Source organism: Amphiura filiformis, chromosome 8, assembly GCF_039555335.1.
Source record: "Amphiura filiformis chromosome 8, Afil_fr2py, whole genome shotgun sequence".
NCBI lineage: Eukaryota > Metazoa > Echinodermata > Ophiuroidea > Amphilepidida > Amphiuridae > Amphiura > Amphiura filiformis.
Genome location: NC_092635.1, coordinates 67,241,263 through 67,263,387, shown reverse-complemented (window position 1 = coordinate 67,263,387; position 22,125 = coordinate 67,241,263). Strand labels below are relative to the sequence as shown.

Sequence of the window (22,125 nt, the reverse complement as noted above, 5' to 3'; positions counted from 1 at the left end):
TGAAGCAGCAAAGTCCCTGAATTGTTGTTTAATGGCTTATGGAATGATGTGGGGCCGTAGTGGTCATCGACAACCTGTAAATGTGCTGAGGCTTGTGGATCAACGTCTAGGCGTTGTGCCTGTGCGTAGCGCACTATAAATCACTGCGCTTGTTTTAAAAACTTGATTGATAATGAGATGTCGGCTGTCAAACCATGGATGCACAATGTTACAAGAGGGAACTCATTCAGTTTTATGGCATCTCTATAGTGTAGTACTTTAAGGACTTTCAGTGATGATGGTTAAATTAAAAACAAATTGTCTAAGGCAATGAATTGACGAAGAAATGACTACAAAACGCTTGGATATTACAAACGGTGTCTGAATCGTGTCTGTCAAGACACTGGTCAACAATTATTTCATCATATCATAATGGTATACGAATATCTAAAGTAGTCTCTATGGACGAAGTGATTAAATGGATCAGAATAACGTGACTATGTTCCATGTAATGGAAGTGAGGGGTACACGAGGTCTCGACTGCCTGCTAATAATATATTAGTGGACAGTACGTAATTTTCATTAACGAAATCTCTTTGCTAGTCTTCCTTTTGGTCTTCCTCTTCTGCTTGACATTCTTTGGATGTGTCCAAAGAACCACCATAATGACGAGCCGTTTCGTCACTTTCTTTAGGATGGTTAGATTCGTACTATTCTTTTCATTGAAACTAAACAGTACACAAAATCCTAGATTGGCGTCACAATGGCGTCATAATTGACCACAACTTCAAAAATTAATTTTCATCCACAAACACATAAAAACTTCGGAATATTACAATATTTACAACAGAATTTACCATAGGAAAGCGCTATTATAACGTACAAAAAATAAAAATGTCATGATAATACTGAAAAGAAAAAGAGCAAGGTATACCAACTTGATGTGGGGAAACAAAATACAGACTAGACGGTATGCAGAGGAGGATAAAAACAGCAAATGTAGGCATAGATGTAGGTAAAGTTCGATAGCCAAAAAATACCAATTCCAAGGCACACAGAAGTGTTAAACCTGCAAAAACAACTGGAATACAAAAGTGCACTGGAACAAGTGATGGAAATCATTGGACACATATGCAGACATGAAGAACCAAACAACCAATGTAAGTACAGGCAAAGTTCGATGGCCAAAAATTAGCCCACTGAAGTCTCAGGAAAACAGTACAAAAGTGTACAAGTGATGAAAATCACTGTGTACATAATTATAAACAGACAACAATAATAAAACCAACGTTTCGAGCAGATAAACTACTCTTCTTCAGGGACAGACAACAAAATATAAAATCAAACAGCGAAAACTACATGCTGTAGTTTAAAAACAAATTCAAGTCAAAAACTGAAGGCAAGTTCAAATATAACTCAGTAGCAAACACGACAACAAGCTCAGAGCAAAATAAGCTGCGTCTTTACTCTATGAAAGCAAGTTCACTAAATATGGAGGGGAGGGAATGCATCTACCTTCGACGCGTCGTTAAACGTGATTTAATCTCCGACACGGAAAAGAGCTTATTCACGCGATATAAAAGTCTGATAAATATTGATTTTTTTACTGATATCCATGTGCTTAGCCCGGATTCTTAGCAAATAGAACTTTTCACTCCATCTACATAGGATGATCTAATCAGAGACAGTAAATGAAGGGACTGGATACGGCTTATTGATGGCTATTGTTATCAGATTAGCTTTTATGACCTCTTCGAGCTTAATCTAGGACTGCATTTCAGTGGCGTAATTTGACTTTCATATTTGCGTGAGCTGAAAGGGAAGACACCCGAACTGACTCAATAATGTGAGTGGACACTACGAATGAGCCGTAAACTCGGCAACTTGCATTCTGAGTTACAGTGTAAAATGTACGTGAAGGTCGTATTCATAGGTATGTCAATAAGGTGCGACAAGTTTCTCATCAAACACTGTTTAAACTAATTAATAATCCTATTGCTGAAGAGGATAATAAGCTTCTACCTATTTCTATAGAATAGTTCTGGTCTTTGGTTACTTTGGCTAAATCCTGTTCAAGTGGTGGATAATAAAGCATTGTATGTATAACCAACAATTAACAAATAAGAGGACATTCCTTATCCTCATTGACTTGGGAATGATTTGATATGACCGCCAATTATGACTGTTTGATATTTATTACCAGAAATGTGGAAAAGAGACACATGTAGAACCAAAAAAGCTACAATTTTGTTGAAGGAACAGAGTTCAACAAACCATAACCCCGCTTCTGGATATGATTTGAAGTCAAATGATATACCATTTTAAAGCTTATGATATATATTTTCTAAACACGAAATAAAACAAAATTGACCGGGCCGACTTTACGGCTGATTCGTGGTGTCCAATCACATATAAAGCTATGCATACTTTTTAGTTCATTGGAGGAGAAATGGGATACCACTAAAAAAGGTATATCTCAACTCAAAAATGTAGAAGCCACGAAAGTGGATATCGACTCGGAGGGTTTAACACCACAATGACCAGCTCCCACAAAATGAGCATAAAGTCGCCAGGCACTATAGAAGATAGAGTCCATTAATTATGACAAAATTCAATAGAAAACAAATGACGTGGCTGAGGAAATATTGATTTTTGAAGACCAAATCAAGGAGCCAACTTTATCCTCATTTTGTGAGAGCTTGTCATAGTGAATTACGACTTTCTGGCTCTGAACCCTCGATATGATACTGCATAGTGTCAACACCCTGTATTATAAATATTTTTTTCCATACAGCTCAATACTCCGTTGAAATCAATATTCTATTATTGACACAGATAAAAAAAGTTTATTATGCATTGTGTTATAGGACTTGCACCTGGAACTTAACTAAATGGGCTAAACGCGTTCCTTTATACCTATAAAGTATAATTGTCATTCTCAAAATTAAATATATCTCAATTTTTACCTTGGATTTCAAATTTTTTACATTAAAAATGCAGTAAAAGATATCCACAGCAAGCTGCAAGGCCCCGCTAATTAGTGTACTGCTTTTCGAGTGAGTGTACTGGAAACAAAACCCTGGTTTTACCTGAAAACTATTTTTTTTCTTGTAATAGAAACATCATAAGGGGTACTAGAGCATGCACAAATCGTAATAATGTGTAGAATATAGAAACGCTGTGGTATCTCATATGTGACACAATCTGGTCCATGGGGGCCAAAGGCGGCAAATTTGAAATTGAGATAGAGGCAAAAATATGGAGTCAAAAAACAATAAAATACATAAGAAAATAGGCATCACAAAACTTCATAACTTTAAAACCAAGTGTACTAGGCCTCTGGTGTTTTCAGTATATGATAGCTCAATATTTGTATAAGGTAATAATGATAATAACTCAATTTTCAAAAATGCCTCCTTTGGCCCCCATGGACCAGATCGTGTCACATATGATAGTCATGGTATGCTTAGCCTGAGTCGCTCGGCCTCGAACAAAATCGCGATGCGTAGCTGTTAAAAAACGAGAGGATTCGCTGTACTATCACGGCAATTTTTAACACGAAGATATAGGGATGATGACGATGTGTACTGTCAATTGCAAGGTAAGAGGTATGCATCATATATTGCAGTTTACGAATCTACTATGTCACAAAGCTTGACGTGACTTTTATTTGATAAGGGCAAATAAGAGCACAATGATTTATAAAAGTGTCATCATTTTTGGTGTCAATGCAACACAGGCATACTTAATTTAATCCGAAACACATAGATCAGGTATTGGACACAATTAAGTTCAGACTGTTGTCAATTCAATTATGGTCTTATAGCCTTGATGATAGTTTTGGAGCAACAGGTTGATCGCACTAAATGTTTGGTACAGGCGAATGGAAAGGTCATATTAAAATGTCCATTTTGACAGCCCAGTGCCATTCAAACCTAAGCTTGACAAATTGACCAATAAGGATTTTGGGACGTGTGAAGTGTTGAAACTCTAGACTGTCTCCTTTAGACAAATTTAAGAGAGTCAATAACCTTACCCTTAAGTTACTGAGTTAATATTTTACATGTTACTTGGTGTTAAGGCAATGGTAATAATGACAAAATACGTTAACAATAACTATTTTAAAATCCCGAACTGTAACCTAAATCTTTATTGTCGAAGCTGTAGATATTATGTGGAATCCTATATGGAAAACTATGTAATATTGCACATTTTAGTTTGACAAATCCAGAAATGTTATTCTGGGTTTTAATGGCTTAATCACAAGTGATTGATGTGATATGGTCTACTACGTTTTCTAAGGGTTTGCATGTACTCTCAAAAGTTGTTTTCAGCAGTGGGTAATATTCGTAATTAAATAGAAAATGCGCCGTCATCACGATTGCCTACTACGGTGAAAGGGCATTCTCCGTCGCCGCGCCAACTTTGTGGAACAAGCTGCCTGCCCGCATCCAGAAAGCGGGCAGTCTCGCCATCTTCAAGAGACTTTTAACGACTTATTTGTTTGACAATCCGTTGTAAATATTTTTGCTGCTTTTGTGCTTCTGCTTTTTAATTGGTAGTTTTTAAGATGTACTTTTTAGGTTGTAGTTGTAATTTTTATCTTTTGTAAAGCGCCCAGAGGCCTTTTCGGTGTTGGGCGCTATATAAGTGTGTTGTTGTTGTTGTTGTTGTTGTTGTTGTTATTGTTGTTGATAGTTTGGGCTCCCTTTCTGCGTATAAATGTGGTTTTTGCCCGCCCCCTCCCAGTCGATGATGTGCTTTGCCTGTGCAATATGACCCGTGATTGCAGACGTAGGTTGTTCTGATGTGGAAACATCTCTGTTGGACGTTTTATATCGGTGGTTACATAGTCCCCAAGAATGATACTCTGTTGGAGCCAATGCGAGTGAATACGTACCTATGACTTATTGTAAGTCCTAAGAAACACAATAACATCTAACCGGAAGATAAAGATGAAGAGTAACCATAACATAACGGGCACGAGAAATACAAATCAATCACTTCACCAACATGCCATCAGGTCTGAGCTAGCAATGACAAAGCAATTGTGTATGCATGTGAATAAAAAGACTCTTTAAGAATGATTCGCAATCACCCGTGGCAAAATGCTCCACATGATGAGGCTTGTCGGTGATAAAAAGGTAATAATCTGCAATACCACAATCCATTGACGTGTAGCCCACGATTCAAAACCCCAGGATTACTACGTTATTTACAGCACATTCTGAGGAACCAAAACGTAAACTGCACGACACAAGTTATGACGTAGAAGATGTACGAGGGGCAGTCAGTATGTTTTAAGAGTTGACTCGTGACATCATTTGTGGATCGTTTTCATGGCATTTCTCAATGATTACATAAACACTGTACCTTTGTCTTTCAAACAACACATGTAAAAATTCTATCACACACATAATTACGTAACAGCATTAGCATAAAATCAATGGTCTATGGTCACCTGGTGAAATTAAGGCGTTTTTGTTAAGGGAAATAAGAGGCTGAAATGAGGCATTGTTGTATTTTCTATATTTTCTCGGGAATTAAAGAATAGAGAATGCTGCCTTTTGGAACAGTAATAGAACACAAACTACCAGTTCATAATACCATGTTTGTTGGGCTGTAAAGGTTTTAGTTTATTTAAAATGCGTGGTCAAATATGTCTTATTTTTGACAAAAGCAAGGCTTTTCTTTCTTTAAAAATCTTGATATTGCCAAAAATAGCAAATGTGGAAATTTAATTTTTTTTGCCAGTTCTGTTGCTTGCTTACTTGCTTAATTCGAGTGGTGTCCTCGAACTGTGATGGCTTTCCACAACTTCCTGTCCTCCATTGCTGTCTTGAAGTCTGCTGCCTCCAGTCCAGTGTCATTTTTCAGAATGTCAATGTAGGTCAGAGCAGGTCTTCCAGGTTTCCGCCTCCCATGCTTGGGTGTCCAATGAACCATTTCTGATGCGGGCTCATCACTTCTAGAACAGTGGCCAGCAAACCGGGTTCTTCTTTCCCTGATCTTGTGGCTTAATTTGGGAAGATCTCCATATAGGTCTACATTTGACCTATGTTCTTTCCAATGCACATTCAGTACAGTTCTTAGCATACGGGTGTAGCAGCCATCCAGACCCTTTGCAAGTTTAGGGGTGATGGTCCATGCTTCGCATCCATAAAGCAGCACCGACTCCACTGTTGCAGCAAAAATACGAAGTTTGAAACTCTTGGTAAGAGTTGACCTCCAGATTTTCTTTAGTTTACTGCACGCCCTCCATGCTGCTGCTTTACGTAACTTGACATCCCTTTCTGTGCTTTTCATCCAAGCGCCTAGGTATTTGAAGTCATCTACCTCCTCTAGTTCTACACCCTCATTTGTTGTGATGCTTTCTCTCCTGTTATTGTAGGACATATACTTTGTTTTACTTCCATTCATCTTCAGGCCCACTTTAGCAGCTGAAGTCTCCACTCTATGAAGCAGTTCTTGTGCTTGGTGTATTTCCTCAGACAACAGTGCAATGTCGTCAGCAAAATCAAAGTCTGTCACCACAACTGGACCAACTCTCCTACTTCGCCTCTTTTCCAGATGGAATCCTAGCTCCTCTTCATTTCCTTCAATAGCTATTCTCAGTGCAAAGTCGAGGACAATCACAAACAGGTATGGGGCGAGGGTATCCCCCTGAAGTACTCCTGCTAAGATTTCAAACAATTCTGTCTCGCCATCTGGTGATATTACTTTCGCTTTTGTGTTTTGGTACATTTTGCCAATAGCTTCAACAATGAGTTCCGGAATACCGTAGGCATGGAGTATCTTCAACATCTTGCCTCTATGGATGGTGTCGAAAGCTTTCTTGAAGTCGATGAATGTTATTATCGCTGGCAGGTTATGCGCCTTTACCTCTTCAATCAGCCTACGTAGTGCAAGGATGTGTCCAACAGTCGTTCTACCAACTCTAAATCCATTCTGATTTGTTCTTAGATGCTGGTCAATTTCAGGTCTAATCCTATTTAGTATCATTCTGTTGTAGGTTTTGGCTACGATGGAGCTTAGACTGATACCGCGATAGTTGTTTCCTGAACTAAGATCTCCTGTTTTGGGGATAGGAACAATATTAAGTATGGACCATTGATCCGGTTTCTTCCCATTGAGAAGTGCGTCATTGCAGAACCCCAACACAATGTCATCTAGGTTGCATCTCTTCAGCACTTCTGGAGGTATGTTGTCCTCTCCACAGCTCTTTCCCTCAACCAAAGATGCCTTAGCTTCTTGATATTCTTCTTTGTCAAATGTTCTGTTGACTAATCTCCAAACATTTAAACGGGAGTCTCCCTGGAAAATATTTGAATCCGTGATTAAAATATAACTGTTATTGTACCATTGTTACATTTATACAAAAAGTAGAGGTACAGAGAGAGAGAGGCCATCGTTTGAATGAGAAATTTATTTTTAAAACTTTTCTGTGCATTTCAGTTTGAGATCATCCATAAAAAATCATATGAATATTTAAATTACAATTTTCATAGCATTTTGTAATATTTTAGGCCCTATTTACATGGAATTTAGCGATTTTCGTGCATTTCCACCATGTTGTATCGGTCATCCCACCTGCGCATGCGCATATTGTTGTTTCATTTGCACCAGTTATCATCGCACTGAGTACCAGCTCTCACACGTGACCAGTCATTATATTTTAGTCTGTTTCATTTTGGAGATAATTAATGTCATTTGTAATAACTGATTTTTCATTTTCGCCATTATGGCAAGTCTCATATTTTACCAAATGCAAACGGAGGACCTAGTGTTTATTCCTGCCCAAAACTAGCCATATGCACATTGTACTTTTGCTGTTTTCGGACATTGTAAACACGTGTTTTTTCTGTAATTTAAAAGGCCCGCCTTTTTGCGTGATTTGTCAGTGTCCCTAGTATATTGATTTTATGCTAATGCTGTTACGTAATCATGTGTATGATATAATTTTTACATGTGTTGTTTGAAAGACAAAGGTACAGTGTTTATGTAATCATTGAGAAATGCCATGAAAACAATCCACATATAACGTCACGAGTCAACTCTTAAAACATACTGACTGCCCCTCGTATTTTCATTTAATTATGGATGTACAATAAACGCAAACAAACGCAAAATATTAATATTGCAACTTCAAAATCAATTTCATAGAGCAATAGTTTGAAAAGTGGCGTCATAATGTACATATTTAAATATTTATATCAAGCAATAAAAAATATATGGCAACGATCTGTTTTGTTAAACATAAAATTGTCAAGACTAATATTATTGATGAGAACAATGAAACTGTACCAACTGTTTAAGTGAAATGGTTCACATACCGCTATGGTTTGTGGTATATTGACATCTCTTCCCTTCACTTAACTGCGATAAAAAACGGTTCACTTCACTTGTGTAACAAAAGTGATGATTGTCTACCTTGTTAAAGCGTTTAGCCGGCGGTGATGTAATCACAAATTAAAGACTGATTCTCTCTCACGAACTATAACATATGTTCTGAAGGTATTTGAAAGGTGTTCAGATAGATGTATTGTGTTCACGTTACACAGTATTCTTCAAGGGACGGCTGATGATCTCTTACTGTGTCGCTCATACTTAACACCTCTTCTCTTTCTCGGAATGCTGAACTAACTTTATTTGAATGGTGGTATTTCCTAGAGAATATGCTTTTCGGCGTGATTTCACTCCAACAATCACAAAAATAGAGATCCACAGATCTTGGAATAGAACACATGAAATGTGCAAATTGATCGGAGCAACAAATTGCTCAATTTACATGATTTCCCTGTGGTATTACCTTATGATTTAAAATTGTTTATAAATTACAGTACTATGAATGTGTGTTATTATTGTATCGTGTGTCACTTGGTGTAATGAAAGAATGAATAAATGAAAAAAGTGTAACAGTCGCTATCATTGGTTAAAGCCAGTCGTTAACACCGTGGTAGATTGAACGGTATATCGTAATGTAATCATACTAATTGCGGTATTTGTCGTTTGAATTAATTTATATCTTTTAATGTTTTTCTCCGAATATACGGGCTAAAATATGCTGAAATTGGACCAGAGTTCCTGATATGTTCCTTTGTAAATCGCTTGCAACAGTTATAACAATTAGCAAATCTTGCCAGCTGGATTCAATTATTCTGAAAAAAAACCACCCCACACCCGTAAACGTAGTATAACACCATCTAATTCTTACACAGGTAGTTTTACATGTTATTTTCTCTGTGTATATCGCTGCCCAAAATGTACACATTTCTTCTAGCCAATAAAGTCTCAAAATCAATTTGATTAATCATCGTTTCATATTCCTGAATTGCGTTATAATTGGAATGACATCATAAGCGGAAGTAATTTTGAAAGAGTAAGAAAAAGCGTCCTTTGGTAAGTTGATGATACCGTGAAGAAAAAAAGTTCGTATTTGAAAACATTCCTTATGGACACAACGTATCTTTTGGCACCAAATACGCAATAAACAACACTTTCTATGATTTTACCTGATAACTAATAAGTAAAGAAGTTTAAGGAGAAGTTAAAATATAAAGGCTTATATCCTTAGAGTTACCCAGCAAACACAAAAACGTTTTAAAAACGTTTTAAATAAGTTATGTTTTGGCTTTTGGTTTAGGTAAAAACGTTTTAATAACATTAAAATGTCGGGTTATATAAAGGTCATAATAACGTTTTAAAACGTTTTGTATGAAAACACACTACAACAATATTTTTAAATGTTTCAAAAAATGTTATTGTAAACTATTTTTGCAAACATTTTTGCCAAATATTGTGTCAATACTTAAATAACATTATGTTAAAATATTTGAACCCAGCAAACACAGAAATGTTCTCAAAATGTTTTTTTTTTTTTTCAAAACCTTTTAATAACATTTAAATGTCTGGTTATATAAAGGTCATGAAAACGTTTTTAAAACGTTATTGAAAATATTTTGGGCAAACATTTTTCGCAAAATATTTTTTCAACCCCAAAATAACATTTTGTTTAGAATGTTTTGTATCAAGTTTTCAAGAATGTTTTTGGAATGTTATTAAAACGTTTTTATACCCTTTATATAACCCGACATTTAAACGTTTTCTGTAAAACATTTTTGTTTGCTGAGCAGTAGATTATCAAAAATGTTTTTAAGGTTATGAAAACGTTTTATACTCTTAATATACCCTTTATATAACCCGACATTTAAACGTTTTCTGACAACCTTTTATAACCTTTTGCGAATGATGTCGAAAACGTTTTGTGTTTGCTGGGTATCTGATTCTGATTTCGGTTCTTTTTGGTAATTTTACATTGATCGCTAAAAATATTTGCCGAAGAGAATAGTACATTAAAAGTGTTATTTATATCCAACATCAATGGGAGCTCCGTAAACAGGTGAATCAGCATTACACTTCCGGAAAATTAATCTGGTCCGTAATCATTTATCTGGGTTGAAAGTTATTCCAAAGTATGTCAATCTTAGTATGATGATTTAAAAAACAGCATTACTAATGTTTGTACCGCAAATTTAATGTGATTGAAAGAAGAAGTGGATAAAACACACACGGTATGTCGAAATAAGCTACACGTTCCTGGCACGACACAATACGTATGAAATATCCGTTTATAGTTTCTGTTCGTTCAATTACAATAATGAGAAAAGAAACCTGTTGCAACTGCATAGGAAAACTAAGGCACTCCAACAGGCACGTCCAATCCTAATAAACTAATTCAATGCTGCCTAATGGATCGAGCGTAAATATTAGAGCCGAGAAGAAAATGAGGTTGGACACCCATTTTGAGTTTCAGTTTAATTCTATATTGTCAAAGCCGGTAATGTGCGGTTAATCAGTAAGCTTTTACTTAATTACCAAACTCTAGTGACACGGCCAACTGAAATGAAGGAAACAAATAGAACTTTGTATGGGTCATAATAATCAGATGGCAATCATGTCACGATTCTTGATGGAGTCTAATTATTAGATTCCGAGGTTGCGAATTCTGCAATACCTTTGACCGATACACTCCTACATATTGACTAATTATAGGCGCTTAATGTCAGATTTATTTTGTTAGCTCGATCGGGATCTGACAAAAGTATAATTGAAGACCGAATTAAAAAAAAAAGTTTGCGTCTGACGTCAAGGCAAATGCGCGACGTGATTGGTTACTGAGCTGTGCAGTACAGCATTTTTGGTCCAGTTGACAGGACGTCATTCCCAAACCAGTCTTTTTAATTCGGTCTTCAATTATAAGACTAATAGATTTTAGAGAAAAATTAGAGTACACGGTACAGATTTTTAATGAAGGAAAACCGTCACTGTTCATGCTCAATTATTTTGCAGATATCTGCCGTGCTGGTCAGATTCCTTGTACCATTTTTGTCTGTACTTATCATCTTACTTTTAAAGATATAATACAAAACAATGTCTACAATTTCCCAGTTTGTGTGATACTTTGCATCAGAAACCAGTTTTAGGGTGTTTTGCAAAAGCATTGTATGATGACATGGTGATAAAACAATAAGCAGTTTATTTATGCAATATTCAAACGAATGGGTATTAATGGTAATTTCCATAATTATAAAATTACTATGATTGCAGTTGATAATGATAATTTAGAGATATTTTGATAAGTAGATTCTATTGGCAATGTTGATATACCCCATCCAACTGTCAACCCATAATAACAATCTAGTAGATGAGATAAGAAGAGAAAACTTCAGACCATTAATGTCTGAGGTATTCGCAATACCTACCGGCGAGACGGTAAGGAGTATGATATCGGTAACTGACCGCCTAGTCATCGCCACTGAATGCCCGCCTGCCGGATGGGTTTCGTCAGATATCCCAATGGTGTACACTTAGGAGCGATTTATACTCACTCGCTAAGCGACAAAAGACTGATTTTTGACCAATCAAGCTCCTTATCAGCAATAAATGCGCTTGTCTGATTTAGTCAGAAAGTAATCGCTCGTCGCTTAGCATATATCAAGCACCACACTGGAAGTACACACTTGATGCAGTTTTAAGTGGTATACTCTAAGATGGGTTGAATTTAAACTCAACAAGTAGTTGTTGCCTGAAAGCGACACATCAATCATGGTTTTGTAGATATTTTCTCCTTATTTTCCATCATTCATGACAGTGCCTTATAGTAGAAAATTAACACTTTACCACGGCATTCGTCTCGTGTATTTAAGGGGCACTTCGTAACCTACACCCTCATCCGCAAGTTATTCTTTAAAAGGTGACATTTTTTGTACCATCATTTTTGGAAGTAATTAGCCGAATTCAATTCCGGTAAACACTGATGGTCACGATTTTATAACGAACAATTTAGGGAATAGAAAAAGAAATACAGAGATAAAAGTTACACTGTCATAACCGACTAATTATGTCATCACAAAGCAACTCAAAGGACGTGCTCGCACATACGACCTCAACTTAGCGATAAGTGAACGAAATTAGACTTTATCACGACTTATTCTTTACGTTCTTTGATCACATTTTCCAATCCGCAAATCTACCAATTTCACGACCGTTAAAGTTTCTAACGCACATGTGCATTGGGCTATTCACTTTAAAATCCACACTACCCCGGTGGAAGATTTAGCTAAAGTCTGCCACAGAGGGAGTATCAATTTTGAATAGAATACACAAATGGATAACTTCCATTTGAAATACTCACCCCAGTTGTGGAAGATATAGTTAAAGCCATAATACAGAGGGAGTGTGGGTTTCAAAACGATTAACTCTGACCAATTACATTTGAAAAACATACTCCCCCTGTGGAAAATATTTCCAACATCTTCCACAGGGATAGTGCTGATTTAAACTTGAATAACCCATTACATCTGTTCGAAACATTCTTGTTTCTCACAATAACTGCTTAACGAGTTTAAGTCTATTCGCCGGCAAAGATCGACTATGTTTTGATCTAATTACCTGGTTTGTTTTTTCCTTTTAGGAAATCATTATGTAATCCACCTTACTGGTCAAATGTAAAAGAATATCGCCAGCGACTTGCCTTTGACTACCTTACAGGATATTGGCCAGACATTGAAACCACTCAATTACTGTGTCTTTGGTGCTATAATTGCATCACTCTTGTGCGCATGCATATTGCATTTTAATATTGCCAATGAAGGAAGTTTGTATGTGAAAACTCTGAAATTTTGTTTCTAATCTGTCAGGAAACGCTGATATTCTTCTGTTTTTAAGTATTTTGAAAATGGTCTGGAAGAGTATGAGTAATTCCGTTGAATACCCAGGGTCTGGTTCATTCTGGTCATCATATGCAATTATGATATTGATTGATATAATCGAATATCAAAGTTTCACTAAATATTTGATCATATCCTTATTCAGGACAAAATAAGCGTTAAGATTTTAAGGTAATTACGCAACTTATGATATAATACATGATGTGGGTATATACCCTGGGGCAAACTCTGAAAGTCATCACGGATTCCACCCTTGCTCTCTTGTCAAAGAATTTACCTATTACATCGTCGATTGCACCGAAAATATAAAAATAATTGAACATTGATATGATGAGCTAGGCTATATCGTCGGTATTTTTATTGTGTTCTTTACCTATATCCCCTGCAGGCCTGTCTTCGATAGGTCAGTCGTGTCATTTGTTGTTCATTCATTTACTTGACAAGACCAAGTTTGACGTTTTAATCATAACCAGATTTCGCCTGTCTGTATCTTTCCAGACTATTTTTACTTGTTTTTGTTTTATAACTTAGTACTCAATTTAGGTATCCATGTAAATGTGACACAAAATCCAATGGGGGAATAACACAAAAAGTATAAACACAGTTAAAAACCCGACGTTTCGAAAAGATAAAACTTTTTCTTTTCTGTATCTGTAGGTATATACAACACTCTCTCAATGCTGATGCCAAGCGTATAGGGGTGTGTGTGCATACGGAGTGTTCCAGTCTATAACTATATTTTGGCAGTTGCCGGTGATAGTTATGATCTGACAGGTTTCAGAGGAGTGAGTATGCCGCGATTGACGTGGGTTTGGTCTAAGTCAGCGATCCACGAGAAGAGCCAGGAGGCCCTCTCTAGCTTTCTGCAGAATTGTCCATCTGTTTGCTGTGCACCTATTTGAAGGGTATCCCAACACAGGTATATAATGAGATTTGTGAGACACATTAAATTCATACGTCGCATAAGCTTTTCATTCGAGGCATATATGAAAAAAGAAGAAATCAGTCATGGATCAATGTTGAACCTTTTAAGCTACGGATATGCAGTACGTGATTGTAAACTCTAGAGTTGCTATGACCAGTACTATTAGTAACCAATGAAGGAAAGAAAAATAAAAGACAAAGAAGATTTAATATTCAATTCAGATGATATTAACATGGATACACTCATTTTAAGCGCTTATAGAAGAGGTCATTAAACTTATTAAAAAATGGTGCCACCTGTCTAATGAGATCCATATCATAATAAGTAATCGCAAGGAACGTGTTTTTATGACGTAACGCTTATCGGAAAAGCGATTGCCGATATCTGATCGATACCCTCGTGTGAAATCGCAACCAGTTTACTTGAAGGCAAAATAACATTGTCATTGTGTCTCTGCGATTGTGCAAACGAGAGCAGGGTTTGATGACTAGCGTTTTTTTAATAGCAACGTTTGCATTTTGAATACGAGGAATGTCCTTCTGATCTCAAATAACTTATAATAGTCCTCGAAAGGCCTCGAATGTACTCAAAGTGTATGTAGCTGGGAGGAAAACCCGTCTATCATTTTAAGATTTTGACCTTTTGTATTGAAAATATACAAAAAAAACCCAAAAGAGCTAAACATTTTTTGAATAACCCTCCTTTCTAAAAAACGTGCCTTTGTTGCTTTGGTTATATCATTTAAAACAATTCTCCGCCAATCATGATCTGTCTTCACTCCTTATACCTTTCAAAATAGATTGTTTGATGGATTTGTTATTAAAAATTAACGAATTAACAGTTGACTACTCAAATTTATTAGGACGTGCATGGTATTTGAATGGTAATTAACGTCATTAAGTACCCATTTCTTCATGGTAGAAAGGCTACGTCATTGTTTCAAACGTCTGACGGTGGCAATAGATTGGCTCTAATCAGGAAATAAGTAAGTGAATAATTGGGTACATACGTATTATAGATGACCAATCAGTTTTAACTTAAATGCCTCACGTAATGCACAATTAAATAACAAAGTATTGTACTTTCACACGGTGGCATAACATCGCCTCATGTCATCTGATATGATTTCAACATTAATCATAAATACATTGACTAAAAAATCAGTAATGAACTTAATGAAAGCAATCAAAAGTCAAGGTCAGATCAGGATGATGAGGTAAATCTATTATTCTGAGTAATTAAAAACTTATATGATAGTGCCTTAAACAAACATAAATTTTCTCGTCTTACTACGGGAGGGTGGATTGTACCAATAACGTATTTTTTGTGGTGCCCTTGAAGACGTTCAAGTAAATCCACAAATGACTTAAAGTCCATCATTTGCGCTCAACGACCGTACCTGAGGGTAATCAAATTTGGCACATGTTTTTGGTAGAATTGGTAGAAATGTGTAACCAAAAAGTAAGAGTAAGACAAACTCTGTGCTAGAGTACGGTTTCCATACCTGGAGTGATCTCACAAAACGTGTGATCTGCTTCCACAACATTGGTTTATGGTTAATGCTCCCTCTACGCATAACCAAACTGGCTTCGTAGGAGATTAAGATTTGCGATCGACATATTATCATAATCTGAAAAAGTATGATAATATGTCGGACCAATAGAAAATCATCCCGTTTTACTACAACAAGAGTGAATTTGACAGTTTGCTCATATATGTAAGTTGGAACATGTGTAAGTATTAAAAATATGTTAATAAATTGGTTTTGAAAAAAATAAAAATAAAGGTATATTCTGAAAAAAGATCTTTAAAAAAGGCTTTAACAAACACACGCACAGAGGCAACTAAGCAAACACACCCACACCACGTGCAACACAATATACCTACATAAAAATTTGAGGCCTTACATAATTGTAAGGTGGGGGAGTCAAACACAACGGAGATATCTAGACGCCCACCATAAAAACCTGTATAAACTGCCAGTTTATTGAGATTGAGAGCGGAAGTTAAGACCCTGACTCATAATGGGGCTTCCTACCATTTTTATATCACTAAATGTTCGAAGGTCTTTCAAATGTACCTGTTGTTGTGTCACGTGTAGTATTTTAAATGGGTGGAATTATTCTTCTACATGATTAAACGTAATTGTGTGAGCTAAATACACTATTGCACATTATTTATGCATAAATGATAAAAAAAGTGTAACTTGATTGTTTTATCATGGACTATTGGCTCTATGACGTTGCTGGTTGTAATTTTCATTGGGGTTTAAATTTTGTTTTGACAAAATGGATAGTGGTAATTGTCAAATGGATCAATAATCGAAATGGTGTAAAATATAAGTCTTATGGTTAATCTTAATAAATTTAATTTGCAGACAGCGCATGATGGACATCAATAAACATTTATATTTGATAAATGTATGAACAACATAAACTTAATAATAAGTGTTATTGGCTGATGTTACATGTATTTTGATCATAAACTTTGTCACCAATTTGTATTGTACCTAAAAGTCCAAACCAGTCATCTTAAAGGGGATCTTAGAGATTTCGAAAAAAATTCAAATGAGAAAACATTTCCTTATTTTAATAGATTGGTTACTAAAAGAGCATACTGAGCAGTAATTAAGAGACATTACACGTAACTATTGCAACTGCTGATTGGTATAATGGACAAATATTGGGTCCATGTTAAACACTGGCGTTTGACCAAAATTGAGGGCGCAATTGTGAAAGGTAAAATTTTATTCAAACCAACTGCATTTCAACCAAGGTTGGCAGATTAGACAATATGAAGCGTGAATGATTGGTTAAAATGCACTTTATACAACAATTACAACATATAACACGGTTGGAATGACGTCACAGAAGAGTCGTTGAGGTACATTTATAATGACGAAAATGGCGGTCGGGCTTTTTGTTCCATAAATAGTAAGTTACATGTGTATGATAAAATGAATAATAAATCTGTTCATCTGGATCTACTGTTTTTGATAGATAAGGTATCACGTCTCATTCGAGACGCTTCATGAGACTGACTGATCAGGACTGGACTATTCACCTATGACACGGTTGGAATGACGTCACAGGAGAGTCGTCGAGGTACTTTTCTAATCGTTGCGTTGATTTGTCAAAGAAATATATTCATTTGTTTAAAAAATTACATTCGCCTTGAGGAAAAGTATACATTTTTCTGAAATTGTTTGAGGTCGGTCGGGTTACGGCAAACAAACGTATTTTGTTGTGCCTATAATGACCAATTTCCTGAATACCAGAACCAGAATGACAAAGCATTTAGTTAATTGTGACTATCAGGCGGTGAATGACATTATCTGAGAGCTTATTAAACTTTAATTACTGACCTCAAATAACACTGTTACGTGCCCGATTTTATTGGTTTTTTAAAATGGTGACTCGTTGGTAAGAGCGCCCGTGATGAAGAATTGAGTTAGCTTGGACAAGGAACTTACTCCTTATTAGAGAGCTTGCGAAATGGAGTTACTTTAACTTTAACTTTAACGTCTAGAGGATTATAGAGGATTATGTATTCAAAACCACTCTGCCATTAAAGCCACTTGAAGTTAAAGTTAACGCCAGAATCTATAGTGTGCCGTAAATTATGATGAAAATACGTCATAATTAAAACAATGGTTTGCATATTTCCTCATAGACTACATAATTACCACTTATGTATTGTCTAGTTAATAGACCAATTATTGGAAATCTAATTTGGTTTGGGTAAAAACATGCCACATGATGCTAAAAATTACTGATTGAATTAGATCACAATAAATTGTGTGCCAAACGTCACACTTGATATATACATTTGTGTGTGCTCATGACGTACACCAAATCAGCTTGCGGAACCAAGTTTTTGGCTTGACTTCAACGCCAAGGGGATTAAGTTCCAGTAAAATGGACTGATTTTACGGGACCCAGCAGTGTAGTGAACTTCGGCGAATTGCAGCTACTGTGAACATTTTTTACAACGTTGCGTGTCTTATAATTACACCTCTATATAACCAAATATGTTTGTACTGTTTAGGTATTTTATTTAATTATTATTTTATTCATTTAGTCCTACAGTATGTACCCCAATTCAGCAGAAAGCTGGTCTAACATGTGCCACGCTATTATACGCATATTATAGGCCTATGGGTATTGTATGTCAACCAAATTATTCATTATTAAAAGAGGAGGCCTATTTGTTACAAAAAATAAGAATGTCAGAAAAGGAGCATCCAGAAATATGTTGGTTGAAATTCAAAATTCCGTGAGTTTTTAAAGAACAAAATGAGGATCATCCGGGGAGATATATTTAATTCGATCAGAATGCAAAGAGGAGTACTTGCCCTCCTAAAAGAAAACTCCTGGCAACGCCACTGGGGAGTGGAAAAGTGAGGATAGATGAATAGATGGAGGGAGGGGATGATATGGAGAGGTGGTGATTTTGGTGGGGGGGGGGCTAGGGAGAGCAAACAGATAAAATGGGCTTGTGTCCTGATGGAAATATAAAATTGACAAAGCTGACGTTTACTGGAATAATAATTGAGCTTTTATTATAATAATCCGGGACAATAATATAGGCATATCACAAGAATATTTAATTGAAACATGTTTAGAAGTATAATATTAGCGTATAGCTCATATCATAGGCCTAATTCCCATTGCATTGGTCATCGCCAAGAGATGTAATCCATGTTTATTCAAACTAAGCGCCTATTGTAATAAGTGTTACCAACAAACCACTTCAGCAAACAAAAGGGAGACATTTGATGCAGTCGCTTTTACATACCCTTCTTTTGATCACCCATTCCCCTAGTTTAAACAACAAGACGCTGTTGGTACAGAAACCAATCTGACGTTCGCGTTGAAGTGAAGTTGAGCAAGAAATCGAATCGATATTTTTGAAGTTGTCGTTAAAGTTCCAGTAACTTCATTCCGCAAGCTCTCTATTGTCTCGTTGTAACCCGTACGGGGAACCGATCCTGGTTGCGATGGTTATTTGTGGAAAGTCTAGGGTGTGCACTCTTGAAGCAGCAAAGTCCCAGAATTGTTGTTAAATGATTTATGGAATGATGTGGGACCGTAATGGTCAGCGACAACCTATAAAGTGTGCCGAGGCTTGTGGATCAACGTCTAGGCGTTGTGCCTGTGCGTGGCGCACTACAAATCACTGCGCTTTTTTATATTACATTTTAAGAGATTAAATGTTGCAGTTGGAGAAGGTGGTCTATTCATAAAAACTCATAACGGATTGCTTTAAATCATATTATCCATAAACAAAAAGTGAGTAGAAGAAATGGTTTTTGAAAACGATAAAAAAACATTCATTAACAAATGAGTAAAACAAGTCGTGAAACATCAAAGTACACGAAAATTGTATACAAAGTTTATGATGCTTTACTCCAGTTGGATGTAAATTTGAAACCTCTGTAATATACTAAATTGCTATTCAAGGTCAATTGTCAATTGTTAGTATATCGAGCATAAAAAATATATCACGGCAGAATGAGTGTATTCTATTTCCAAATCGTCCCTACTGTGCAGTGCTGCAAGCGCCACCCACTAAAATCCAAATACAGTGCGCGATAGCTTGAGGATGTTCGATTTCCGATTTATTACAAAGACACGATAAAGTCGTAAAAGCACATTTATCTTTCAGAATATAGTTAGCCGTAGAGGGCGTGTGGATTACCGTTCTAAATAAACTCCTCTTATAGACCACTCATAGGCGTCCTGTCCAATCCATCAACAGGTGAAACTCTAGGGCAATATGAAACTCAATGAAATGCCAACTCCACTGTGTCCGATCCTGCCCAATAAATATTAGCATGCAGGTAGAATCAGAAAGCAAACTAGAGAAACTACTTGTTATTCTCTATAAAGTCCATTGGGACTACTAATAAAGGTCGCGGGCACGCGACTTGCCTCTGGACGCTAATCATTTGCGACTTTTTCGTATTCAATACACAGTCGCCATTTCAAAAATCTTTACGTTACGATTGTAGTGATAGTGTTATCAAGCATGAATGTTTCAGCTGAAGCATTTTTTCCAGGGGGGGCAAGATTGACTGAATTTTAACGTCGTCATTGGTTTAACACGTAAACACGAAAATGTCTCAAATAATTCCAAAAGTTATTTATTTTCATGTGAATATGTATACATTGCACTGGGAAATGACCCATGGTAGCAAAGAGACAATCTCCCTGGGTGGAAAGCCAATCAAGCAGGTTGAAAGGTTCAAATACCTTGGCTCAATGGTAGGGTGTGATGCAGACTCTACACCGGAGATCAATGCTCGACTAGCAATTGCCAGAGATGCCACCAGCCAATTATTAGGATTATGGATGGCTAAAGCGATCAGCCTGAAGCTGAAGAAACAATTGGTGAGATCCCTTGTCTGGAGTATAGCCCTGTATGGTGCAGAAAGTTGGACCCTAAAACAAAGCGATATCAAGAAGATAGAGTCGTTTGAGCTGTGGGTATGGCGCAGAATGCTTCAGGTCAGTTGGAAAGATAGGAAAACTAATGCATGGGTCCGTCAGAAAGTGGGCATCACAGAGAAACAAGGTCTGCTCAGTCAGCTGAAGAAAAGAAAGATATCCCTGTATGGTTATTGGAAGCGGCGTCCAGATAGCATTGTTCAGATAACGATAGAAGGAGAAGTAGAAGGAAAAGCCAGGTCAGGTCTAAGGAAAACAGGATGGATTGATAACATCAGAATGTGGACTAATGGTGGAATGGCCGTGGCAAGAGAGAAAGCACGCAAGAGAATGCTGACGGTTCTATGAGGACTATAGCAGCAGCAGCAGCAGCAGCAACACTGGGAAATATATTTTGTTCGTTTTTTCTCCAACGGGGCCAATAGAGCTAAAAACGTCCTTGGCTCGGGGAAAAATAATTGCGTCCAACGTCCAGGCAGTGTTGCCGTCTTATTGTCTGTTTTTTTTACGCTATTGGCTGTTGCCACATTGAATAATGTCGGCCACCATCGTGTGATTTTTTCATTACTCCGATATCTTTTGATTAAGACAGATTAAAAAAAATTGAAAATCAAATAGATGAACACGATTCAGATATAATAATACCTGCAAAGTTAACTTTCGCCTCATATATAGCTCCGTAAAAAATGTTAAAATATGACTAATTTTTCAAACAATTTTTTCGCCAAATGTTTACTGCATTTATTTGGTGTTGGTATGACAATCCTGAACCTTGATGGTTTTCTTTTATTAATAGTTTCAGTCTTACAAATACAAATATCAAACACTGTTGTTTCTAGATTATCTGAAAATGTTTATGATAATCCACGGGGAATGAAACTGACGCAACCAACCCCCGGAAGCATCCATCAGAAATAATGATATAATGCAAGTCACACACCGCCTTTCATAAAACAAACCCAATTATTAAATGGAGTGAATGGAGTATTAAGGTATTTACTTTCAAAGCACTGATCGAGCAATTGAACCAAATAAAGCCATTTATGTGGCAATTTAATCCAGCAGTGAATTGAAATCCTTTTTAGTGTCATTAAATAGAGTGTTAGCGAAAGTACTACTTTCTAAACATTAGATGTCAATCGCAATGCCCTCCTATAACGATAGATAATGTGTTTTTTATCAGTACTGTCTTTAATAGTACCATGGGCAGTTTTAGCAAAGATATACCCAGCAGGAATGTTTGGGGTGCCTATAAAACCTTCATAGTTAAGCCGCGTGACAGAGGGTGCAATGTATACAGACGGTAGTGCTTTAGTAGTCGTTTAGGCTAAACTGAAATGAGGTTTATTTGTCAGTTAAATGCGAGGGTTCAATCAGTTAAAACGTTAAATGGGTTGCATTGACCTTCTCACATCTTCGTCTGGTGACGACAATTATTGCCATTATTATTATTATTCCTTCCTATACTTTGTACAGAGTTGAAGAGTCCAATAAAATCAACACTTGGACTCAAAACTTGGACTGTGTTGGATAGGCTCAATTT

At 36.5% G+C, this 22,125-nt stretch overlaps 1 protein-coding gene across 1 annotated transcript; it reads left to right on the top strand.

Annotated features, from left to right (window-relative positions):
• The first annotated feature begins 20,315 nt into the window (after positions 1–20,315).
• Positions 20,316–20,930, top strand: LOC140159680 (uncharacterized). The gene has a single exon (XM_072183175.1). The coding sequence runs from the start codon at positions 20,316–20,318 to the stop codon at positions 20,928–20,930; it is 615 nt and encodes a 204-aa protein (XP_072039276.1).
• The last annotated feature ends 1,195 nt before the right edge of the window (positions 20,931–22,125 follow it).